At 37.7% G+C, this 27,933-nt stretch overlaps 1 protein-coding gene across 1 annotated transcript in view; it reads right to left on the reverse strand.

The window, feature by feature from the left end:
• Positions 1–2,194: 2,194 nt before the first annotated feature.
• SPRED1 (sprouty related EVH1 domain containing 1) overlaps positions 2,195–27,933 on the reverse strand; it is a 129,812-nt gene continuing 104,073 nt past the window's right edge. Inside the window, exons 6-7 of the mRNA XM_080683764.1 lie at positions 10,015–10,116; positions 2,195–7,222 (exon numbers count right to left, since the gene is read on the reverse strand). Of these exons, the coding sequence (XP_080539890.1) occupies positions 6,584–7,222; positions 10,015–10,116 (741 nt within the window). The 3' untranslated portion in view covers positions 2,195–6,583. The remainder of the gene's footprint in view (positions 7,223–10,014; positions 10,117–27,933) is intronic.

A 27,933-nucleotide genomic window follows, 5' to 3' on the forward strand; every position in this document is an offset into this window, starting at 1 on the left:
GGGCTCACATCTGGCGAGTGCAGCTGTCGTGGCATCGTGAGCCTCTCCTGAGCCGTGGCAGTGCTACCAAGAGGTGGCGGCAGGCACAGTGGGTCGGAATGAGCGCAAGCTGTGCCAGGGGCTTGGGCTCCTCCCTGACTGCCTGCCAGGCTGGCCTGCAGGAATTGGGCCTAAGTCGGCAGTGGGACATTCCCTGAGGGGTTCTGGATTGCGAGAGGGCACAGGCCAGGCTGAGGGAACCCACCCCCACCCCCCATGCACCAGGCCTCTAGTATTCCTATAATTGGGGAAAGGAGGGAAGAAAATATAGAGGGCACAAAAAGGAGTTTTATGTTAAGCAAGTAATATTCTTAAGATCTTCTGTATCCCATTTCAAAAGTAAATAAAACAATATAAATAAATAGGTTGCAATTTTGAAATGCAAAATTAAGAAGCAATGGGGACAAAAGCTACACAGATCTCAAGTTTCACTGTCCAGAAAGAATTATTTCAATATTAGAAATTCTGAAATTCTTTCTGTCCAACCTCTTTCCTAACTGCACACAGCCTGTAGGTTATTACAAATTATTTCTAGATTAAAATTAAGATTTAGGGAGGAGGGGACACTAACCTAATCATTCTGACACATGTGCAAGGAGCTCTGATACCAAATGTAACTTTGGTTCAAAGGCAGGCTTTGTGGGATAACTGACGTATGAGTGGCTGGCCCTTGGAAAAGAAACAGTAGACAGAAGACAGAAGACTCATTTGAGAGCATTTTTTCCCCTACTATCTCAAGAGGAAGTACCATTGCTTGGGTGAAAAAGAATCCCTCTGACTCAAAGTCTTTAGCAAAATACCAATTGGGCAAGATGAACAATACCACACATTCGACTATATATATGTCTTTAGTGCTTTCTATTGGATCAGCGCACAATTGATACATTTTGAAGCATCATCCCAATTTTATTCTCCCAATTTTAAGGATCTCCACATGCCCTTTGATGGGTAGTGCATAACCCAGTAAGATAGATAAAAAGCAAGCCCAGAAATGAAACAAATTTGAGTGAAAATTAAGAGAGTATTCCCTTAAAAATTATTCATGTAAAAAAAATTGCTTTTGAACAAAACAATGCTTATTCTATAAAAGTAACCTTTGTAACAAAAGGCAAAACTGCACTGTGACTAAAATATGAGCTTTGGAGTAAGCAAATTTCAAATCCTGGTGCCTCTAAGAGATTTTGGGAATATTTATTAACCTCTTGAAGCCTAAATTTCTTCTTTAGTAAAATGAAGATAATACAATATATTTGAGGATTGAAATTGATCATTTAAAATACATTAACAAAAATAAAGATTGCTAGACAAAACACCATTTCACCTACGTTTTGCAGTTAGACTTTTATTATGAATTATGTTTTTGAGCATCATTTCAAGGGTCTGAAACTGCAAATTTAGAGAAGCTAATTTTAAATGAGTTGACCCCAGATCTCATATTATTAATAATGACTTTTTTTAAAGGACCACTGTGGTGCATGATACTAAACTGATGACCAAGCAGGAACCCTAGTTTCAATTTCTCTGATGTAAAGACCATCCTACTTATTTGTGGGTATTAACTTGAGAAGAAGACTATAAAGCAAATTTCTAAAAAACCTGTAAATAAGCACATGAGATTACATTTTGTAATTCATGGTTAAAGGTATAAATGGTTAATTTTTTATTTCAAACAAATCCAACTGTATTATAGAAGCCAATGGTTATTTTGGGGTTGAAATACACTATGATTTTACTAGTAAGGACAATCCCAATAATTTTTCATTTAGGTTATTGGCTATCTTTGTTTATTACAAATTAAGACAAATTCTGCAACTTACTAGGAGACACACAAAAAAATTAGTAGCAGTCTTGGGTTAAACATCTCACCTACCAGTTAAAGTGGTTAATCTAGACTTAGATGTAACGTATTCCCCAACCAATAAATATAATGTACAGTTTTAGGTAACAGACTATAAAAAATCTGGATACAATCAAGGATGAATATGTAAGTCATTAAGATGAACTATACATGAACTCTCAGTTAAAAATATACCTTACAAAATTATGATCAAAAGCTTCCATTTCTATCGCTTTCTCCTCTCGTAATTACTACCTCTTACGTCATAGTTTGTTATACTCTAGAAGAGTAAGAAAAAGTCTTTTTATATTTCATGATAGGTTTAATCAGGTAATGAAAACAAATTCTTTGATATCATCTAATATGTCCAATTACATGGGTATGATGTAACAAAAACAGTTACAAACTTATATATGCATATTTACATTATATACCCAAAACTATCAAGCTAGTCAACTATATCTAAGGAGATACATTATGACATGAGTTAAACAATACTTCAATGCTTATTAGAAAGAATGCAGTCAAGCTTTTAATGGAAGTAATATACAAGTGAGGCACTTCTGAGGTCAAGAATAGAAAGCAAACGACACTACATACTGGTAATGTTCACAAAAATCTATGTGTATTTTTAATACATAAGCTTTTCAACTAGATATTTTTGAAAATTTTCAAAACTAGCAACTTATGCAATTTAAGGAGCTTCCAGAAACAATGGCTAACATCAGTGAATCAAAGCATATGAAAGGTTTATAACCACCTGGCTGCTAGGCAAACAGTACCTTAATGCCTTAAAGCCCTTGTTTTTGGTTTACATAAATCACTCCAGGTTGTGATTTCTTTTTTGTTTTGATTTCCTGCACAATATCTCATGATGGTTTACAGACCAAAAAATTTTTACGTACACAACAATGCCAGTTTCCAGTACTTTCCCTTATACTTAGAAATGTGATTCTGGAGGTCAAATTAAGAATGATAATATTTAGTGAAGAATCTGTGTTTTTCAGGTAACCACAGTTTCAAAGTTTTCAGAAAAATGTTACACTTGCTTAATGTATCTTTGGGCTAAAATTAAAAATCCACTCTTAAATACATAGTCTAAAGTGTAATCACAAGACTGAAAACAAATTTCAATATAAGAAACATCCTTAAGATTCTTTAAATATAGAGGAAAGTACTTTCCTGTATTTGGGAGACTTGAATGGACATTAGGAAACATCTTTGTGGTGTTCAATTAAATGGGATTGGAGTTGGGGGTGGGGAAGAAAAATAAAAGAAAAAGCAAGACTTACCTAAGATATCAGATGGCACTATAACAAGAATTAAAAGTGCATTTGTATTACTTCAAAAGTTCATATTAGGCACTGCTGAATAACCAATGAAAATAGGTAATTTCAAGTTTTCCCCTGCCCCAGCATCCCAGAGACATAAACACACACTCCCTCTGAAGTTGTCTTGATGTAGTTTAGGTGATGTTAATTTTTTTAAAAAAATTCTCCCTGACTAGCAATGGGAGGAAAAATAAGAATACCATTTGGTAATGGCTTTAGAAAGTTAAAAGAATTGGTTCTATAAATGCTTCGGCACATCCATTAATTAAGATTGATTGCCAGTTCCAAATGTCAATAAATATTTTAATTCAGGATATATGAGGAAAAAGTGCTTAAAATCTTTCAGCAACCAACAAGACACATTAGGTAAAATATTCCTATTATAGTTTGAGATAAATTTTACTCCTGCTTCCTCCACTTGGCAGTGACCACCACTTAAATAGCCCTGTACAGGTAATAGTGACGAACCCTGTCAGACCCCAATTGCTACCTCACGGTTCTGGCCTATAAATTATCCAGTAGGTGGTGCTGAAGTTCCACACCTCATATTTCTTCAGAAACCAAGAGATTCCTCACTAGCCCCCCACCTTCAATGCAGGAGAAAAATCATTTCCGAATTATCAGGTCTGAACACAACACACCATCTGACCAAAGTCTTTCTTGTCATGCTATCTAGATGATTTCATTTTCCATATTTACTATTATGTAAGCAGTTTTGTTTAGCCATTTGCTTATACTACCAGATTAAAAACAGAAAGGTTTTAGAGGAAAAGCCAGCTGGCAGTGCAGTGCCAAATCTGTATGCAGAACGAGAAAATGTCCCTGAACACACCTATACACATTTTAGAGTAAGAAATTTAAACCACCCTTTATTTTTCACATAAGAATTCTAATTTACTCAAGAGAAACTTTCCACATAGGAATTCAGATAACATGTTACTAGTTTTCTAGACCAATTTAGAAACTGGGTGTGTTAACTATAAAGATCCAAGGTGAAATAAAAACCATTTTATCACCATCGTTTTTAATGAAGAAACTTGTTTAAAATTGTAAAGGAAAAAAAATGGGGATGGGATGGCAAAATCTTAGCAGCAAAGTGGTTAAAACAATTTGAAAATATTAATGCACAAACATTAAAATATTAAAGCATATATGTTGCATATAAAATACAGTACAGAACCAGGAGTTGCACTATACTGATTAGTGCTTAACAGAAGAAATGATTATATTTGTTCTTCCCAGAAATATATACACAGTCCATTTCCACAGATTTTCCTATATAGCCAGCAAGTTATTTTCTTCAGTTATTCACACCTTGCTCAAACCTGAATTATAAACTCCACACTTACAAATATGAAAATTTATTCCTAAGGAAAATCAGTATTTCCATGCCACCAATAAGAAGTAATTTTGAAAGTTAACAGTCTATTCTAGGTAACCGAGTTTCGCTGGAAACTTCAGGGATGAAGATCATCTGGTGCAGCAGCGTCCAAATATATAAACAGTAAAAATAAGACTTAAAACTGCTGTTACAGTGTCACGTTTGGATTTAGTTCATCCAATTGATTTTTAGTACAAAACTAGAAATAACCTCTTCTTCATAACATCTATAGTTATCAATATATTTTTCTTCTTTTCAATGTGAAATAATACTTCAAGATGATCTATATACACAATGTTGTCAGTTCAAGCTGTCATATAAATATAAATGCTTTCTTAAAAAAAGTATTTTACAGACAGATAGTGTTATATACATTGTTCAGTTTGATATGGGGCAAAAGAAGACAGCTAACACAAGCTTAAGTGTGAATGTAAAAAGAATGATACATAAATGACATTTAAAAACGTGCATAGAAAATGAGCTTCAAATGGTAGTGTGATTTTAATGTTTATCACTTCTGAAAATTCAAGCCATTAAAAAGAAAGGCACGCTTCTCAACTTGATCCCTCTAAGGGAATGTTCTTAGAGAACCCTTACTTGATTAGAGTTTAAATGTAACAGTTAAAAAAAAAAAAAAAGACAATTTGTTCCCAAAGTACTTTAAATAATTTGTTGGAACACTTATCCAACTACTTTGTAAATAAAACATCCAGTGATACAATGCTCTGCAAAAGAAATAAATTTTTATGTACAAGGTATTTCATTCACAATGTTGGATTAAATACTTTCCTGGGATAGTTTAGCACATACTTTAACATAAAATAATTTTGCTTTTGGCTGGTTTAAATAAAATAAAATGCAACTGAAAAAAGCTATTGGTATTATGTGAATAATGAGCACTGAGGCTTAAGCTAAAAAAATTAGTAACACAGCTGAACAAATTCTGGGTTAGCAGAATGATAAACGAGATCTTAGGAGGAAACTTTTACACTAACCATCCAGTTACACTTCTTTGCCTTGTAACATATTTGTAAATGCAATATAATTTTTTGAAGGAGGAAACTCTGAAAGAAAACAACTTGCTGGTTGAATACCACAAAAAACAAAACAATAACCCCCAAACCTCTTTTTTTTTCTATGTTTACACAATCTCTTTTTATATAAAAATAAGTGTTACGTTCCCATCAGAACATTAGACGATTACATCTGTGCTTTAAAAAAAGTTGGTCACTCAAGGCTATTAGAATATTTTAAAGAATTTTAGATTACCAGAATGTACAGATAGAACTCAATATAAACTATAGCCAAAGGGAATCAAAGATGGAAATATCAAATCATTCACATGGAATAAAAATGTTATATTAATTAGATGAGTAAAGTATGCAAAATATAATGGAATGTGACAGTAGATATATGTACATCTACTTCAGAACTAGGAAGGGGAAGAAAAGTTTAATGTCATAATTCGTACCTTATATTTAGTTAAATATAAACATTTGTTATTTATACATAAAACTGCTTTCAAAAAACAATAAATGATTTAGGTGCACTTGTTTAACTTCTTATAATTTCCAAGTGTTAACTTTTCTTAGATTGAAATCAGCTGTTCCCTAGTGCACTTTTAGTTCATGTCCTAATGAATTCAAACCTTTAAAAGTCCCATCACCTAATGCATAAATATACAAAAATGCCAAAAATTAATCCCTTTTAGTCGGATCATATTTTATGATCACTTTTTATAGCCAATAACCAGAAATGGTTTCCTTTCGCAAATACGCTTTACAACCTGTAACAAAACGTGCCATGCGCTCAAGGGAAAAGTTAGGCATGGCTGGCATTTGTGAAATGCCAAGAACTGACGAGTGCAGCTTCCTCCATGTATGACCCCTATGACACCAGGCAAGATTTCATATTGCTTGCCGAAAGCTTCCGCAAATCCAAGTTAGCTAATGCCTGGAAACAAAGATTTTAAACTCCTTTTGGCCCTAGATCCTTTCATCCAGCAGCCTTATGTTTCCCACCACAACACCCACATGCCTCCCCGCAACGATGGCACATTCTCAAAGGGACGTAGCAGCACATACATGGTACAATGAAAGAAAGAGCTACCAGGGCTAACCATCGTAGGCAGAACTTGTCATCGCTAGTGTCACATGAACAGGGATCAGAAAAGTCTCCCTCTGAGTCTGACATACAATGATACAGCATGCTCTCGGCACAGAGCATGCAGCTAACTTGATAGATGCATCTTTTAATAGGGTCTGGAGCATCCTGACATTTCCCCCTGCCGTTTTCTTCATGATTAAACCTTTCCTGGCAGTATACGCAGCGAGAACGCTCACCATCTTCTTTTCTTCGTTTTGACTTCTTAAATTTTAATGAGGAAGGCTGTGTCTTAAATACCACAGAGTCTTTGAATGAACTTAACTTAGTCTCATCCCCACAAGAGTACAGATAGTCTGATTTTTTACTGTCTGGTTTAGTAAACTGAATATTGGAGTCAGTATCATCTCTCTCCAAGTCATTTTTCCACATGTCAGGATGCCTATAGTCTGCATAGCGACGGATTAAGATATCTCGAGGATTTATTCTGACAATCTCATCCTCATCTTGAAAGCTGACATGTCGAGGGACCTAAAAAAGGAAGAGATGAAAACTGCAATAAGGACTGTAAACGTGAATTTTATGTGTCAATTTTGCTCGGCCATGGTGCCCAGATATTTGGTCAAACATTACTCTGAATGTTTAAGTACAGATGTTTCTTAGGTGAGATTCATATTTACATTGGTGGACTATGACCAGTGAAGATCAGCCTCCATGATATAGGTGAACCTCATCCAATCAGCTGAAGGCCTTAATGGAACAGACTGACTGCAACTCTCCCCTGCTTCTCAAGCCCTACAGCTTACCCTGCAGGTTTTGGAGATGTACCTCCACTAAGGAATGTGCCAATTCCTTAAAAGAAACCTCTATACACGTCTTATTGGTTCTGTTTCTCTGGAGAATCCTGACTCATCTACTGGTACTGAGAAGTGGGTTGCTGTAACAAATACCTAAAAGTGTGGCAATGGCTTTGAAACTGGGTAATAGATAGAGGCTCAAAAAGTTTTGAGGTGCACGTTATAAAAAGCCTAGATAGCCTTGAACTTTAAACATAATACTGGATAGTGGAAGGAAGTGGTAAAAAAAAAAATGGGAAAGAATTGTATTCTAGTGTTTTGTGGAAGGCAGAACTTGTAAGCATGCTCTGAAGAAAGCACCAAAAGTGTGGCCCTGGCCGGGCTGGCTAGGTTGGTTGGAGCATTGTCCCATACACCAAAAGGCTGTGGGTTTGACTCCATCAGGGCGCAATGGATCTGTCTCTCTCTCTTTCAAAATCAATAAACATATCCTCCGATGTGGATTAAAAAAAAAAGAAGAAATACCAAAGGTGTGGCTAGACAATTATAGGATAAATAGGCTATGGTGTGACTCATAGATCCTATCAACCATCTCAGCTGAAATGCTGCCAGGTTGGATCGAAGGGGACAGAGTTGAGAGGAAATGAATCAAGGTTGTCAAAGTAATAGCATTTACAGGACTGGCAAACAGAGCTATCTGGCTGGGAACATGCATTATCTTTTAAGGGAAGAACTGGAAATGTTGGGGCTGTCTCCTCAGTTCAATAGGATGGGGCCACTTCCTCAGTTTCAGTGGGCCAGGAAGCCCAAGGGTCAAGGTTGTGGGGCCACCCCCCTGAAGGGAAAAAAAAAAAAAAATCAAGCCAAAGAGGATTGTTTCTGAGCCTTAAAAATCTAATGACATTTGCTCTGCTAAGTTTTGGACTTGTTTAAGAAACCCATGACTCCTTTCTTCTTTCCAGTTTCTCCCTTTTGGAATGGAAATATCGGTTCTGTGCCTTTCCCACCATTCGAGTTTGAAGCAGGTAACTTCTCAGGCTTCTCAAATCCCCAGAAAGAAAGGTATTTTGTCTCAGGATGAATCATATTTTGTCTCAGCCCACTCTTGATTTAGATGAAATTTAAATGAGACTTGGGACTGAGTGTTGATGCTGGAATGGGTTAAATTTGGGGGCTGCTGTGATGGAGTGAATTTTTGCATGTGAGAAAGGCATGAATTTAGGGAACCCGATGCCGGAGGGGTAGAATGTTATGGGCTGAACCATGTCCTCTCCAAATTTACGAGTTGAGAGGCACCAACTTCCACTATCTCAAAAAGTCACTATATTTAGACACAGGGACTATAAAGAGGTCATTAAGTTCAAATAAGGCCCTTAGAGTGAACCTTAATCCATCCAATTTGACTGGTGTACTTTTAATAGGAAATTGGACACAAAGAGAGACACTGGGATATGCATGAAAGAGCAAAGACCAGTGAAGACACACCAAGGTGGCCACTTGCAAGCCAAGGAGAGAGATCCCTGAAGAAACAAATTGCTAACACTTTGACCTTGGACTTCAGTTTCCAGACTTACAAGAAAATAAATTCTTGTTGTTCCAGCCATCTAGTCCAGGGGTCCTCAAACTACAGCCCACGGGCCACATGTGGCCCGCCGAGGACATTTATCCGGCCCACCGGGTGCTGTTGCCTGTCCTGCTTAGCAGCTGACTCGTCCCGGGCCCGCGGTGTGCATAGGAATTTGTTCATAGTTTTTTTTTTAAACTATAGTCCAGCCCTCCAACGGTCTGAGGGACAGTGAACTGGCCCCCTGTTTAAAAAGTTGAGGACCCCTGACTAGTCTGTTGTACTTTGTTATGATAGCCCTAGTAAACTAATACAAAGACATATACTTTTTAAAGCCTGGCTATGTAGGTCTCTGAAAAGAACTTAAAATGCACCACACCACATACATATACATATACATATACACATACACATACATATACATATATACATACACACAACCTCCCTAACCCCTCCTTCTGGGTAGACTGTCTCCTTGAGGCCAAGGAGCAAAGTAAATCTTCTGGAGATAAATCATACAAGGTCTAAATCAAAACGATCCTTTTATTTACCCATTCAGATGGGCTTCTAGAAGTCAAATTTGTATCTCCTGGCCCCAGCGACTAGTCTACAAGTAAGCACCTGACCCAGGTTGGGGCAAACTTCTATTCCCTAGATATTTGGTACTGGGACTAAAAAAATTCCAGGTCAGGGCTAAAGGTGAAGTCCATTAAATTAACTATGTATAATTCTTACTGGTTCTATCTGGTGATAAATACACTGTTGATATCCCTCAGACTCACATTAGAAATTTGGATAGAATTTATGTATTAGGGTTTACAAGCACTTATGTAGCAAACTTATACACTAAATATTTTTTCCTAGTACAATTCAACTATATAGAGAATTAGAAGGACTAGAAAACTTCACTTATATTTTTGTTAGTTAAAGTCCATATCAGAAGATAAACTAAGGTAACTTACCTTATTTTGGGACTTTAGGCCTCCACATTCCTTGGATATTTGTCGCTGTGCATATTCTATGCTTCTGACCTGAATGTCTAGGCTTGGATGAGTGAACGTTATCTAAAATACAAACAATTTCTACTTAAATGACAATTCCAGAATTTCATAACTTATTAGTAGTTAAGCTTTTCAAAATGTTGAATCATCCTATTTATTATATAAAATTAGGTCTTTCCTTATGCATTTAAAATTTAAATTAAAAATTAATACAGAATTCTGATCTCTGGTTCTACATGTAAGCACTTTAAAGTTGCCACTCTGTCCTAAGAAGGAAAATCTGAACAGAAAAAAAAAAAAAAATCAACACTTCTTGGGTGTGTAAGACAGAGAAGGACACAAGGCAAACCACTGCTTCCAAGACTGGAGAGACAGAATAACAGAGCAGACTCATGAGTGATCAATGCCATGGAAACCAGTGCTGGGGTAGGAAAAGCTGAACTGTAATTGATGAATTGCTGGAAGCTCACTGTAGATAACGTTGAGATTCACCTGCAGGAGCTCCACCAGTCCCCACAGTAAATATCAGAAAAGTCCCAAACGCTTTCAGCAGGAAGAGGGGAAAAAGAACCATTTTGAAATTAGGGCGCACTCTGTTTTTAACAGAGTCTGCCCCAGGAGAAACTAGTTAACCAGAGCCTGACCTGCCAGGTGTCATCAGAACCTATCTGACCACACCATCCACCCTAAGCAGAGAAGGAAAAACCTGAGAAATACTAGTGAAGTTCACAGTCCAGAGGCATGGCTCAGACTAAAAGACAGACCAATCATAGGGCTATAAGAATGCTACCTGTCCCTACACACTTTACCATTATATTACTAAAGGCCTATTTACTAGCATTCCTTTTACCCAGTACATTATGTGCAGCTATAAAAAAAAACAAACCCCCCAAAAAAACAAAAACAACAACAACAAAACATATGAAAAGGCAACAAAAACAAAAGAATAACAACCCATAATTTGAAGAGAAAGAACAGCCATCAGAACCAGACATGACAGGGATGTTGGAACTGTCAGACCAGGAATTTAAAACAACTATCATTAATACGCTAAACCAGCCGTGGGCAAACTACGGCCCGCAGGCCGGATCCGGCCCGTTCGGCTGTTCTATCTGGCCCGCGGAGCCGAAAGAGCGGAGGGTTCTCTTGCTCTCCCCTCCACTCCTTTACTTTGAATTTATATTAGTTCACACAAACACTCCATCCATGCTTTTGTTCCGGCCCTCCGGTCCAGTTTAAGAACCCATTGTGGCCCTCGAGTCAAAAAGTTTGCCCACCCCTGCGCTAAACCATCTAATGGATAACATAAATAGCATGCAAGAACAAATGAGTAATGAAAGCAGAGATGGAAATCCTAAGAAAGCACAACAAAAAGCTAGAGATAAAAAAACACTAACAGAAATGATGAATGGCTTTGATGAGCTTAGTAAAGAGGAAAGAATCTCTGAGCTTAAGAATATATCAATACATACCTCCAAAACGAAAGCAGAGAACTAAGATAGAAAGAAATGAACAGAATACTGGAGAACTGTGGGACAACTGCAAGAGGTATAACATACATGAAATAGGAATATCAGGAGAAGAAAGGAACAGAAAAAATATTTGAAATAATGTCTGAGAATTTACCCAATTTAATGTCAACCACAGATCTAGGAAGCTCAGAGAAGACCAAGGAGGATAAATGCCCAAAAAAGTAAACGTAAGCATAATATTTTAAAACTGTAAAAAAGAAAAAGAAAATCAAAGATAAAGGGAAAATCCTGAAAAAATAAAACAAAAACACAAACAAAAACAAAACACACACACACACACACACACACACACACACACACAAAACAAAGGAAAAAGCACTTTTCTTTTTTTTAAATAAAGGAGCAAAGATGAGAATTACATCTGACTCAGAAACTATGCAAGGACAAAGAGAGTGGAGTGAAACATTTATAAAGTATCAAGAGAAAAAGCCCACCAACCTACAATTCTGTATGTTGTGAAATTATCTTTCAAAAGTAAAATAGATAGATATAAAGATTTTCCCAGGCAAATAAAAATCGAGGAAATTTGTTGCCAGTAGACCTGCAATACAAGAAATGTTAACAGAAGTTCTAAATTTAAAAAGAAGAAAAATAATGTAGATCAGAAACTTGAATCTACATAAGAATGAAAGAGTATCAAAGGAAAAAAATAAGTAAAAATAAAATAAAACCTTTTATTTTTCTTATTTTAATTGATCTAACAAAGGTTTGTTCAAAAACCCAGCAACAATGTACTTGATAATGTATAGTTATATATACATCTATATATATCTATATGCTGGTATATAAAAGCCTAAGTGGCCGTTACGATGGAACGACTGGTCACTATGACATGTACTGCCCACCAGGGGGCAGATGCTCAACGCAGAAGCCAACCCAAGCCCGCAGGCCTCAATAGCCGATGGGGCCTGCCGGCCAAACTCCCAGGCCCTCACCCCAGCTGGGGCGGGGAACTGGGGGTGGGTGGCGGCAGATGCAGCCCCTTTCCCAAGGGGGCCGAGGGCTGGCGGCCAACCTCCTGAGTCACTCTCTGTGTCCCTCCCCCTGGCCGGCAGGCCCCGATTGGGGCCAGCCCCCAGGCTTGAATGGGGAACTGGGGGTGGGTAGCAGCAGACGTGGGCGGCGACGGGGGCAGGTGGGGAATTGCACAGTGGCAGCGCATGGTCGGTGAGGGAAGGAGGGGGCAGTTGGGGAGGTGGGGAACCACGTGGTGGCGGCGTGCAGGCAGCAAACGGGGGAGGCAGAGAACCGCACGGTGGTGGTGAGGGAAGGAGGCAGGGAACCTGATCGCTGGTCAGGCCTAAGGACCCCACTGTGCACAAATTTCGTGCACCAGGCCTCTAGTATGAATATACTTGTATGCTTATATATATTAAAATGAATGACAGCAATGATACAAGGGATGGGAGGGAGGAATTGGGATTATTTTACTACACTACCTGTTAAAATGGTTTAGTATTATTGAAAACAGACATGAATTAATTGTAAATGTATATTGTAAACTGTCAAGCAACCACTAAAAAAAGTTTTTAAAAAAAGAATAACTGATATGCGAAAAAGGAGAGAATGAAATCATATAAAATCCTATATAATAAAAGCCTAATATACAAATTGCCCCTTGGGCAGTAGTTCGACCGAGAGACCGGGAGTTTGACCGCTTGCTACGATGTGTGCTGACCACCAGGGGGCAGTTCGGAACATGGCGGGCATCTGCGATGCACTGTGACCTCCCGCTGGCTACCTGGGGGCAGGAGTGACAGGGACAGAGGTGTGGTGAGAATGCAGGGTGTCCGCTGAGCTTGCTCTCACTCCCCCCGCTACCCGCCCCTGGGAAGCCAGGGCTCGTGTGCCAGGGAAGCCCCCACGCTCAGGTGCCCGGTGCCTGTGAGGAGCCGGACCCACACCCGCATGGGTTCTTCAGGGTGAGCCGGGACCACAGGGGCCAGTCAGCCTCCCTGTGGGTTTGTGCAGGAGCTGGTCTGCGAGGCTGGCCAGGAGAGAGCATGCTGATTGCCCGACTTCTGTGTGGCACCGCTGGGTGGCCCAGAGGCACATGCTGCGTCCCAGCCCTTGGCATCCGGCCGCACTCACCACATCTCCGTGTGGGGACTCAGGCACCGTGACTCAAGCGGAGGGGGGTGCACGGGGGCCTGGGGTCCCAGGTGCTGCCCAGGGTCCAGAGGTCAGCTGGGACCTGCCCTTCCACACCAGTCGCTTGAGCTTCGATAGCTGGCCAGGCCTACGGACCAGACCCCATGCACAAATTTCATGCACCGGGCCTCTAGTGTTCAATAAATCCACTAAACACTTTGGGAAAATTGAAATACAACAATAGAAATGAAGAACAAGGGTAACAAACAGAAAACTGTAACATATATGATAGAGATTAATTCAACTGTATCAGTAATCACTTTGAACATTAATGACCTAAATATTCTAATTAAAAGATAGAGATTGCAGAGTGAATAAAAAAATAAGACCCAACTATATGTTGTCTATAAGAACAACATATGAGCAATGATATAATGATAAAAGGGTCAATTCTCTAAGAAGACATAACAATCCTTAGCAAGTATGTATTTAACAAAAGTGTGTCAAATTACACGAGGCAAAAACTGTTGGAACTGCAAGGAGAAATAGATGTACCCATTGTTGTAGATGAAGACACATGGACAGATCCAACAGGCAGAAAATCGCTAAGGACAAATTGAACACATTAACTCAGTCAATCAAATGGATATAATTGACATCTGCAGACTACTCATCCAGCAGCAGTATACCCATTCTTCTCAATCTCTCATGGAGCATTAACCGAGACAGACCACATTCTGGGTAAAAAAAACAGATCTTAGCAAAAAAAAAAAAAAAAAAAAAAAAAAAAAAAAAGGATTTATACAATGTCTGCTCTCAGACTACAAAGGAATTAAACTGGAAATGAATAAGAGAAAGGTAATTTAAAAATCCCAATATATGTGTAGCTTAAATAACATACTTCAGAGTAACACATAATGGATCAAAAAAAATCTGGGGAAACTTAAAAGGTATTTTGAACTAAATGGAAATAAAAACAAATGATCAAAGTTTATGGAATGCAGTAAAACATGTGCTTAGAGAGAAACTGATAGCATTGAATGCATGTAATTAGAAAAAAAGAAACATCTAAAATCAATAATGTTAAGTTCTCACCTTAGCAAAGCAGAAAAAAATTAAGTCCAAAACAAGAAAAGAATAAGAATTAGAATAGAAATCAATACAGAGTATTAATGAAATAAAAAACTAATTCTTTGAAAAGATGAACAAAATTGACAAGCCTCTAGTCAGGCTAGGTAAGAAAGAGAGGTCACAAATTACTAATATCGGCAATAAAAGAGGGAATATCACTACAGATCCCATGGAAATTACAAGGTTAATAAAAGAACATTATGAACAACTCTATGCCCACAAACTTGCTAGCCAAGGTGAAATGGATTGATTCCTTGAAAGGCAATATATGCCAAAACTCAATAGACAATCTGAACAGGACTAGATCTATTTAACACGTTAAGCGCCCAGCCTGTTTTGTCTTCCGGATGGAAAAGTATAGTGTCAGTCACCGGTGACTGACTGGGCGCTTAACGTGTTAAGAAGCTGAATCAATAATTTTTCAAAATAGAAAGCACCAATGAAAATACACCTCTCCCAAGACATACGAACAGCCAATAGATATATGAAAAGATGTTTAACCTCACTGGCAATTAGGGAAATGCAAATGAAAACTACAACGAGATACCTACCACCTTATACTTGTTAGAGTGGCCATTATCCATAAGACAAGCCATAAGTGTTGAAGAGGTTGTGGAAAAAAGGGAACCCTCACTCATTGATGGTGGAATGTAAACTGGTACAACCACTATGGAAAGCAGTCTGGCGATTCCTCAAAATATTAAGAATAAAACTACCATATGACCCAGCAATCCCACTCCTGAGTACATAAAAAAACTCGAAATCATGTATTCACAAAGATATATGCACCCCTATGTTCATTGCAGCATTATTCACGGTGGCCAAGACATGGAAACAACCAAAGTGTCCTGCAATAGTGGACTGGATAAAGAAGATGTGGTACATATACACAAAAGAATACTCCTCAGCCATAAGAAAGGATGAAATAGTGCCATTTACAACAACATGGATGGATGGATCTTATGCTAAGTGAAATAAGCCAGTCAGAAAAAGCTAAAAATGATTTCACTCATGGGAGATACAAAACTGAAACTCATGAACACAAACAGCAGTGTGGTGGTTGCCAGAGGTAAGCGGGGGGTGGGGGAGTATGAGGAGAAGCAGGTCGTAATATAAGGTGACAGGAGAAGATTTGACTATGGGTGGTGGGCATACGGTACAATATATTGTAACATAGAAACCTACATGTTCATGTTGACCAATGTCACCCCAATCAATTTAATGAGAGAGAAAAAAAAGCATCAGATCCAGAAGGATTTACTGTAGAGATCTATCAAACATTTAAGGAATAAATTATACCAAATTTCTACTATCTTCTACAGAAGATCCAAACAAGAAATACTTCCTACCTCGTTCTATAAAGGTCAACATTACCCTAATTAACAGTGGTCGGCAAACTCATTAGTCAACAGAGCCAAATATCAACAGTACAATGATTGAAATTTCTTTTGAGAGCCAAATTTTTTAAACTTAAACTTCTTCTAACGCCACTTCTTCAAAATAGACTCACCCAGGCCGTGGTATTTTGTGGAAGAGCCACACTCAAGGGGCCAAAGAGCCGCATGTGGCTCGCAAGCCGCAGTTTGCCGACCACAGCCCTAATACTAAAACCAGACAAAAACATTACAAGAAAAAAAATAACTCCTGCAACCACTAAGCGAACTATAGCAAAGCTGCAGGATACAAGGTTAATACACAACAGCCAACCACTTTCTTATATACCAACAATGAACAAGAAGAATTTGATATTTAACAAAACATGTACAAGATCTATATGAGAAAAGCCACAAAATTCTGATGAACAAACTTAAAAAAGTAGATGCGAGGTATTCCCATGTTCATGTAATGGTGGTAACTTCCACTTTTTTTTGGCTATGTATTAATTTACACACACAAATGCATGAATGCATATATGTGGATCTTTAAATTTTTTAATAGGACCTTTTGCACTGTGCCTTGCTTTTCTGTACTTAATGATACACCATGGACACTTTTCTACATTTTCTAAAAAATATTTTTATTGAATTTTAGTGAGAGAGGGAGGAGGGAGAAAAGGTGAGAGACATTTATGTGAGAGCAAAACATCAATCTGCTACCTCCTGCATGCCCCCTACTGGGGAATCAAACGTGCAACCTTTCTGTGCATGGGAAGACACTCAACCAATTGAGCCACAGCAGCCAGGTCAACTTTTCTCTATTTATACATATACCTCTAATCTTATTCTTTTTTAAAATTTTATTTTTTTGTTTTGTCTTTTTTCTAACCTTATTCTTTTAGTGTTTCACTGAATGAATAACTTTTAATTTATTTAACTAGTCTAATAAATATACACATAGGTTTTTTCCAGTCTTCAGATGTTATAAACAGTATTGCAATAAATGTTCTTGCACATTTACTTTTAATACACATGTCCAAGTACATATGTATCACAAATTCCTAAAATAGAATTGCTGAATTTAAAAGTTTGTATACTTCAATTGAAAAAGGAATTTAAATGGATATATCCAACTCGAACCACCTACTTTGTAGTGTCTTAAACAGAGAAGTTTAATAAAATTAAAGACTGAAGAGGTTACCTCATTCCCAACCTTGTTTCCTATAGCTTTAAAATTTTACTTTCATTAGCACTTTAATCACATAGAACATAAAGAGAAAAAAAAAGCATTTCAGTTTTAATTGTGCTATAGAACTAAAAAATTGATGTGGGATGAAGTGGATTCTGGAGTTTATTTTTTCTAACCTGTCTTTATTATACATTCTCCCATGCCCAGTTACCTCTACCCAGGATGAAAAATTATGAGCTCACACTTCCCACTCCATTTTCCTTTTAGTTTCAATATTCAGGTATACAGGATGTCCCCCAAAAATGTACACACACTTTAACAGCTGAAAGCTCAATTCAAAGTGTGTGTATACCTATAAATTTGATTTCCTAATAAATACATCGTATTCGTCTCTATGGAAGGCATAATGAAGTAGAAACATGGCTCTTATCCTCATGGGTGGGATGATAAAGCATATAAATACAACTCAAGGTGAAATATGTAAGAATTCAGGAACTAATGGAGGAAGGAATCACTATGATTAAATGGTCTGAAAAAGATTCATGAAGAAAAAGAAACTGAAAGTAAACAACAAATAAAGTAAGCATTTGTTCAATTTTTTTTAAAAGATGGAAGATCATTACAGAAAAGGAAGTAGAGAGATGTTTTCATTTTTCCCCCCGATAGATGTATTTCTTATAATAAATACAATGACATGTATTAAATATATATTCTTGAGGTTTATTTTTATAGTAAAAATATCCACTTTTTGACTTATTACTCCAATTTCACTTGCAGAAAAGAAGTCACAAACAGCACCAAAACACATGTACTTTGAAACTACCCGAGTTAACAGAGTAGTTAATAATGTTAATCCTCTCACAAAATCTTTACATGGAAACAAAAATGGACAATGCTGACTTTTTACACTTATTAAGCACAGATGCTGTAAGATACACCCCAACTCAACCCTGCTTTTTAATGTGATGCTACTGCTACAGGCTTTCAGAAGAATTTCTTAGCTGAAAAAGCCATGGGAGATGCTTCTTCAAAGTTGGTCACAAATGAAATTTTAAAAGGATTACATTTACAATGGCAACGGCACAAAACAGTGCAAAGAATCTTATAAAAAAACATTTTCATGAAGAAAATGCAAAGCTTTAATGAGCAATATTGAATAGTTAAACAAAGGGATATATCATAATTATAAATAAGTTAAATTTTCCCTAAAACAGATTCAGTGCAATTAAAATACAAACTATAAATGGGTTTTCCATCAAATTTGATAAGCTGACTAAAAGTTTTGCAAGAGTAAACAGCAAAAACTTTTTTTTTTTTAAGAGGAACAAGAATGTAGGTAGGGGTACTTTAATTACACAGATATTAAGACTTCTCACAGAGCTAAAGCAATTCTATAGTAAAAAAGACAGTGTCACACTGATGTCAGGAAAAACAGACCAACAGATCAGAGAAACCAAGAAACAAATATGGAAAACTTGATATATGACAGATACGGCACTCCCTGACCCCAATAAACAGTACTGAAGCAATTAATTATACACATGGTAAAAATAAAATTGGATTCCTATCACAGAAATCAGTTTAAGCTGGGTTATAGACAAAACTAAAATTTTTAGTACAAAATAGGGAGAAAATCTTTAAAACAAGAATAGGGAGGCATTTATATAAACACCACCAGGAAAAGAATAACTTCAATTGCATCAAAATTTAGAATAGCTGTTCACCAAACCCATATAGAAAATGAAAAACAACTACAAACTAGGAGATACTGGCCACAAATAAAACTGAAAAAGGAGAAGTGACACAGAAAATTTTATTACTCAGTAACAAGGTTATTATATAAGAACATGTAGCTAAAATTAGTTTGTAAAGGAACAATCACGGCTACTTCCATAATCTTTCAAATGCTCAATATATATGGCTTGTACTCATATAACACATGAATCCTAGAGACTAATTTATCCCAGAATCTTTTGTAGCACATCGACCTCAAAAGCCCTCCTATATACCCTAAAAAACAACAACAACAACAACAACAAAACTCCTGTGCATGAATAGCTGGGGACAAGAAAGTTTGTACTAGCAGTATGCCTAATAACAACACAGTTATGGAAACATCTGAAATATCCACCGGCAGAAAAAAAAATAAGTGGTAGAACTATCAAAAAAGCATAGGAAGTCTAAGCAACCAAAATTTAAGGCAATGATAACAGTCTAGGATGAAGACATGTGGATAGAAATGGGGGTTCCTTTCTGTAAGTTTTTTTGGTGGTTTCTCAGGTGTTCATTACATATATTGTTTTCTTTGTATTAAATGTCATAAATCTTTGATCATAAACTCATTGATGCATGTGGTCTTACTTCTCTATAGTTAAATAAGCTCCAGAAACTTGAAAGCAAAACTGAAAAAAGAGCCATAATGGTTTCTAGGGCTATTAGACTTAACTAAAACCTGAATGAGAGCATTAGCATTTTGAAAGATTGTACCTATCCATCAAAAGGATTTAAATAGCCCATGAAAACATAGTATGTGAGTCAGAAACAAACACTACAGGGAAAAACCTATGCTAATCTTAAGTGACAATTCTCCATGGTTGGTCTCACTTCTGCAGACCTAGTGAACAGAGGCACTGCCTGCCTTTGTTTCAGACTTTTTTCAAAGATGTGTGTTTAGTGAAACCTTTGGAAGATACAGTGTCTCCCCTCAGAAGTTAAGATTGTTTACTAGTAGTATCCAGTATAACAAAAACAGTCTCCTTCCATGGCAAAAGTCAGGCAGACTTATCACCCAGTAGAAAACACTAAGGTTCCCTAAACAAGGAGTGTGTGTGTGTGTGTGTGTGTGTGTGTGTGTGTGTGTGTGTGTGTGTGTGTGTGTGAGAGAGAGAGAGAGAGAGAGAGAGAGAGAGAGAGAGAGAGAGAGAGAGAGAGTGTGTGTGTGTGTGTGTGTGTGCGCGCGCGCGCCACATCCACCTGAGCAGCCCAGAACTGTCCCCATGCCACTTGGGAGGCTCGGGGAACCAACACAAAATGAATCTCATGCTGCTTATTGTACTGTGAGTAATGAACTCCTCTGTCTCTGATCTAGTGGTCTTTTGTCTCTGGGCAGCATCTATACAACTGGCAAGTTAATGTATTAGCTTTTAAGTAGTGTACTAGTAAAATCTTAGGCGTCATATTTCTTGACAGTGAGGAAGTAGTATAGTCCTTCTGGCAAGGCTGTTCCTACTTGTAGAGAAGGGGCTATCAATCTACCCCAGCTGAATGCAATTAAACATTCAAAACATTTAATTACCCCGTTGAGCATATACACAAACAAAGCTACCTTTTGGCGATGTCGTATTTCATGAAGACCTACTTTATGGAGACAATATACCAAACAATGTTCAAACACCTAGTTATGCAAACTCACACAACATATACTCTTGTTTCTCTGTGTCACATCAATCTTGGAGGTAAGGGAAAGGATCAATAGTAAAGAAGCTGGAATTCAGATCCAAATAATCTGGCTGGCTAACTGCCAAACACTGCTCACTCCCCTCTCCGCATTATTTTGTACTTTTCTACATGGTGACTACTTCAACCCCACACCACTATCATCACTGCCATTCTGGAAGAGTCCAGGTCATTCCCCTGCCATCAAAAAAAATTTTTAAAAAAATTGTTAAAAAAAGCTTTAAGTTTATAGTTCCCTCAGCCAAAGAAGGCAGGCCAAGCAAATTCCCAGGATGTGGATGATGAATATTAGTCTATTGTTAAGTTTGTGTATCATTCACCAGGTTTTTTTTATTGCTGCTTAACTACATGAATCAGTGACCTAGTTCAGAATGTGCATATCTTTACTCTCTCCTCCTGAGGGATGAGTTTTTCTGTTCATTACTCAAGATATTAAAGCATATTTTTATTTAAAAGTGTTAAAGTGGGTATGTTATTTCCTAAGATGCCTGAAAGTTTATGGGCAAATATGACTATAGATAATGTTCTGATATCCCAAAATTCCTGAAAAGGATATGCAGATCAGTTTCAGCTTTTATTCTTGATATTATTTTGCTCAAAGTAAAATTGGTTTAGGATTACTTTTTTCCTTTCTGGTACAAATATTTTAATGTAATTTTTCTTGCATTTCTTACAAAATTTCATAATAAAAATGCATAAATTACAGATAATTTGTATTCCCAAAATGAGGCAGTTTATCAATAGTGGTTGTTGTGAGGATTAAAACGACTTATATAAGTAAAGTGCTTTAAGTATCCAGCACATAGCGAGGAGAAACCAAGATGGCAGCAGAGGTAAACACCTGAACTTGCTGCCTCGCACAACCACTTCAAAACTACAACTAAAAGACAAAACGGACATCATCCAGAACCACAGGAAGGCTGGCTGAGTAGAAATTCTACAACTAGAAGGAAAGAGAAAAGCACACTGAGACTCAGAGGAGCTGCGGAAGTAAAGTGCAAAGGTACAGAGGCAAGAGAAAAACAGTTATCTACAAGGGAGCACACATACGATTGTCAGCTGATTTCTCAACAGAAACTATGCAGGCCAGACAGGAGTGGCAAGAAATATTCAAAGTGATGAACAGCAAGAACCTACAACCAAGATTACTGTACTCAGCAAAGCTATCATTCAGAATTGAAGGTCAGAGAAAGAGCTTCACAGATAAGAAAAAGCTAAAGGAGTTCATCACCACCAAACCAGTATTATATGAAATGCTGAAAGGTATTCTTTAAGAAGAGGAGGAAGAAGAAAAAGGTAAAGATAAAAATTATGAACAACACATACATATCTATCAACAAGTGAATCTAAAAACCAAGTGAATAAAAAATCTGATGAACAGAATAATCTGGTGAATATAACAGAATCAGGGGCATAGAAAGGGAGTGGACTGACAATTCTCGGGTGAAAGGGGTGTGGGGGGTGCGGGAAGAGACCGGGCAAAAATCGTACACCTATGGATGAGGACAGTGTGGGGGGTGGGGGGTAAAGGCAGGGGGTGAGGTGGGAACTGGGTGGAGGGGAGCTATGGGGGGGAAAAAAGAGGAACAATTGTAATAATCTGAACAATAAAGATTTAATAAAAAAAAAGTATCCAGCACATAGCAAGTACCAACTATAATGAAGATTAAATAACTATAATTATTAGATTTAATGAAATATAAAAGTGCCTATTTACCATAGGGAAACATTTTAATCTGAGCTAGAAGAAAAGGGAGGAGGAGGAGAAGAAGAGAAGAAAACTTACCATTTCTAAATAAGAATTCCAACAATTCAGTAATTACTAACGTAGTGACTTTGTTCAGGTACTTAATGATTCTATGCATGAATTTCTTCACTGATAAAAACTAAAGATATTGGCTCTGTTTAAATAAAATATGGGACTCAAAAGCACTTAGTGAAGCACCGAAGGACTATAAAATTTCATTCTTATTTTTAAGTCTTCTCAATTTCCTAAGACAATTATAGAGGTAGAATAAATTAAGTGTTCCATGAATTTTTCTATTCAACAGCTATTCTGAACATGAGAGTCACCCTCCCCAAAGTGAATGATTCTCAGAAATTTGAGTGTTGCTTTCACTAATATTTTTATTTTCTGTAGAAATTAATGAAAAACACCAGGCAGGAATACAAACAGGTTTCATTATGCCACTTCACATACCATTTCTTCTATAACATCTCAGAGGAGAAAATGTCAGGAATATCAGTATAAATACAGTCCCACTGTACTAGGAAAACAGAAACACTCATGTGTTTGACAGAACAACAAATAAGACAAACACTACCAAAGAAACAAGAGTCTTCTCTTGTCTTTTTAGAAGAAAAAAATACCCCTAAGGATGGATGACAAAACTAATGTTTCAAAAATGGCCAACACGAAAGTTAAAGGGGCTACAAAATCCCTGATATGGGAAAAGTAAAATTTAAGTTAATTTAAAACTATCTGATCACAAGAAATATTTAGGATAATCATCACAAAAATTTAGATAACAGGATCCATACTGTTACTGTGACTCCTGCTGAGACCAATTTTCCTGAGTGACCAAAGTTCCTAGAGGGTTAAAATACTTATTTAGAAAGAAGGGGGTGGGGGGGGGTATCCCAGAGCCACATTAACTATGAGGTCCTTACCTTTCTTTCCCACTGGGACCCTAAACAGCAATGAAGTCTACTAGTATTTAACTGATGTCTTACTGAGTCTTTAATCCAATAAGATCATAAATAAAGTAAATGTTTCAGAAGAAAATTGTCTTCTGGAATTAGAAATTGCTATCTCTGGAACTAGAAGGTTTATCTTTATGCCAGATCAACACAGCTACCAGTCAGATCAATTACTGTGCCTCTTCCACTGAAAAACAACACATGTTCACAAGCATATCTGTATCCTCACAAGCACACACACATACACACATACACACACACACTGTCTGAGAGTTAACCAACTACTGGTCCTAACCTGAGGCAAAGGCTGAAATATCAAACATTTGGATCTGATCTGCTGGGTTCCTCTCTCTACTTGAGGAAAGCTCACGATATGTCAGTCCTTTTCAAGGAACACTGAAGATGACTGAAGTCAAATTCCACATCAATTTATGGCTTGTTGTGCATAAATAAATGGCAACAACAACAGAACACATTAACTATTCACTCTGTCCTACCTATTTTACAGTAAGAACAAGCAGCAGCAGTAACAACAACAAAATTAGACATAGTTTCTTAAAATATACATATTTCTTCATCTTATATTTTCATACTATTTCAAATCACCATGTTTAGAAAACTTGTTTTCATTGTTCTTCATTTAAATTTATCATTTATCCCTCTTACTGCTCTACTTTTTAAAACTTTTATTTTTAAATTTGTTTTCCCTTTTTATGATGCTTTTCTTTATATTTTTACTAGAGGCCCGGTGCACTAATTCATGCACGGATGGGGTCCCTCAGAGTGGCCTGCGGAGATCGTAACCCCAGCCCCACCTGACACCACACCTTGGCCTGGTGCCGCCCCCTCACCTGCTCCACCATCCTGCCTGTGGGGTGATCGATTGCCTGGGAGCTGGGCAGAGGCCCCGCCCCCCACTGGTCACTGTCTGCGGGACAATTGGGCCCCTGCTCGCACCCGCCTTGGCCTGGTGCCACCCACTCACCTACTCCACCATCTCACTGTGGTCCCAACAAGCCCTTCAGGGGCCAGCAGCGCCTCCACTGCTGCCCGCTGCCAGTGCCACATCGCCGACGCCTGCCATGGTCTGTGCCATCCCCTGGTGGTCAGCGCACGTCATAACGAGTGGTCGAACAACCGCCCGAGGGGACAATTTGCATACTAGGCTTTTATTATAAAGGATACTTTTAACTTCCTAATCCACATAAATTTTGGAATTTTGTCTTTATACTTCATCTCCTTCATCATCAAGAAATATTTATCATACTTTTATCCTCAATTTCTCAGTTTGTTCCAAATTTAGTTTTAAAATTTTAACTACTTTTTATTTTCATTTACTTATTTATTTTTAACTACTTTTTAAAAGTACTGCTTTTATTTACTTTTTCTTGATTTTTAAAATTTTATCTCATTTATGGTGGCTGTCAGGACAAATCATGTGTGTTATAGCCACTAAATAATCATTACAGTTTAATCATGACATACATTATTCAGAATATAAGTGGCTACGTGTTCTAACATGTCTGTGGTTGCCCTAGCCAGTTTGGCTCAGTAGATAGAGCGTCGACCTGCGGACCAAAGGGTCCTGGGTTCGATTCGTCAAGGGCATGTACCTTGGTTGCAGGCTCTTCCCCAGCCCAGGCCCTGGTCAGGGCTTGTGTAGGAGGCAACCAATCAATGTGTTTCTATCCCATCGATGTTTCTCTCTGTCTTTCCCTCTCCCACTCTCTCTAAAAATCAATGGAAAAATATCTTCAGGTGAAGATTAACACACACAAACACACACACACATAAATAAAATAAAATGTCTGTGGTCTTTAACACACAACCCTTGGGTATTAGGCAAATTACTTACTCTATACTCTGACAAGAGCGGGACGTGGTAGCAGTGTTGTATTGGTGGTGACAGAGGTACAGTCTTCTTCATCTCAGATAATAAATAGAATTATTGCCTACTCAACTGCTTGGACCTCAAACTCAGGAGTCATCCTTGACTCTCTTTCCCTCATATTCCCATCTAATCTATTATCAAGTGTGTGTTTTTTGGTTCTTCCACCAGAATTATCCCCAATCCAACCAGTTCTCATCCTCTCTACCTAATCCAAATCACCAATATCATTTACCTGGACAAAAACAATAGCCTTCAAATATGGTCTTGCATACCCCCTAGCTGTCCATTCTCCACACAGGAGCCGTGCTTTAAAAATGCAAATGAGACCTTTATTGGAGATTAACAACCTTCCAACAGTTTCTCTTTAACACCAGAATAACATTCCAAGTCCTCACAATAGCCTATATACACTATCCAAACACTATCAGGTCTCTAACTGTAATTTGTATGTATTACTACCACCTTAATTCACTAAACTATAGCCAATAGGCCTTTCAGTCCTACTACTATTTTCTTTACAATTACTGGGAAATATTATTGGTTATTAAAATTTTTTACTGTCCCTCTCTCTCACTAGCATTTATATCCTTTGTGAGGCTAGGGCTCATATCTATCTTGTTCACAGCTATTCCTAGGGCTTAGACCAGATGCCTGGTACACAGGTGTTCTAACATTTATCACATGTGTGAATATGAATGTCCTTTTAAGCCCCTAAAATAACGCTGTGGGAATAAGTTTTATTATTATTGCTCTTTACATATGAGGAAACAGGAAGACAGAGAGCATTAGTAGCTTTGCAATTCTAAGTAAGTTAAAAAGCCAGGAATTAAAGTTAGATTTGCCTCTGACTAAAGCCCAAGGGTCTTACTCAGAAATTTCCATCCAGGGAATAACTTTTCCCTAATGCCTACTTTGAGTCTAAAAAGAGTTTAAAGAAAAATGGCAGAATAACAAGTCCATGCAGGAAATGTAAAATTCACAACTCCAATTTACACAAAGCAGCAAGATGCATCTTCTTACTCAAAGGGTGTAAAGATTAGGCAAGTCACTCTCCTCCCAAATAACCACAACTATGACTAAACTAGGATCTGGCCTTGGACACAAAAGCAAGCCACAAGCTCGATCGACTGGAATAGCGCTCTGTCTAAAAGTGGCAATGTTGGATCAAGTGCACATCACTATCTCTTCTCTGCCTAATCTGTCCACCCTGTAACCCTGGAATGGACAGCTGAATATGCTATAATATCCTATCATAAGCCAAGTCAATCAGCTTTCTTCTTGTAAGAATATGGCACTGATTACAGGGATATAATATAACTTCAGAACCAGCTCAAAATGGTTCTATCCTGTTTAATGAAATAGTGAGTTGCTTTTCGGAGACAGCAGACCAAAACCACGAGTCTTCAGCCAAAGCCTGTGCAGAGGAGAGAACTGCGACCTCCAGCTGCACCCAGAGCCAAGTCTCGCACCCCTCCCCCAACCAAAGGACCCAGGGCATAGCAGTAACTTGAACACTGGAACCCTTTCAGAAGCAGAGGGTCCACTGTCTAGAAAGATCCTGTGTTGACGTCACTTACCATAAATAGCCAAGCTCCAAGGTCCTCCAATTATAACTAGCCAGCACATTCACATACCTGTTCCCCCTATACCCATAAAATCCTGCTCCAAACCCTGGACTGGGGAGTTCAGGCTTTTGAGCATTAGCTTCTTGTTCTCCTGGGTGGCACCATTCATAATAGCCACTGCAATTCTTGGTGTTTAGTGTTTGTCTCTGCTAGTGTTCTGTAACAGGAGGCTAAAATATAGATTAATAAGCCTGATATTTTGATAGTCATGATTGATTACAAACTGATGAGGCAAAAAGAACCCAGCCTATAGAAAAAAAAGAATGAAACAGATGTGTAATGAGAATCAGAGATAAACGATCACGTGGGGTATTTGTAGGTAAAGTAGAGAGAAAAGAGGGAGTAGGAAAAGAAAGAAGCTACCTAATACCTTTCAGATCTCAAAAAACCTAGCTGTATTTATTCTTAAAAATAAATTCTGAGAAATGCCATTCTGTGTCATTAATATAAAGTCTCCTTTTCTTAATCTAGTTTGAATGGATCTGTCACCTGCAACCAAATGATCCTAAATTAATCTAGTTCCCAATAATGAATGATAAGCCAAGGAATAAGCTGAGTCAAAACCTCATTTGTTTCCAAGGTGACGCTGTTAGCATTTATTCTTTCAACAAATGTTGCCTGGATGCTTACTCTATCTCAGAAACTTCTAGGTTTCTGAACATCAGTGAGCAAAGAAAAAAGCACAAATATGAGACAAATATATAAATTAAGGACATGAAAAGTGTTAGGAAGAAAAATAAAGCAAAGTAAGAATATAGCTCTGGAGGGGGTGCTATTTAGAGTGCTCAGGGAAGGGTCACAAAAGAGGGGACCTGAAGTCAGAAGGTAGCTCTGTGCAGATGTGGAGAGAGAGTGTTTCAAATACAGGGAAGAGAAAATGCAAAGCCCG

This window comes from Plecotus auritus (genome assembly GCF_963455305.1).
Source record: "Plecotus auritus genome assembly, chromosome: 1".
NCBI classification, from domain to species: Eukaryota; Metazoa; Chordata; class Mammalia; order Chiroptera; family Vespertilionidae; genus Plecotus; species Plecotus auritus.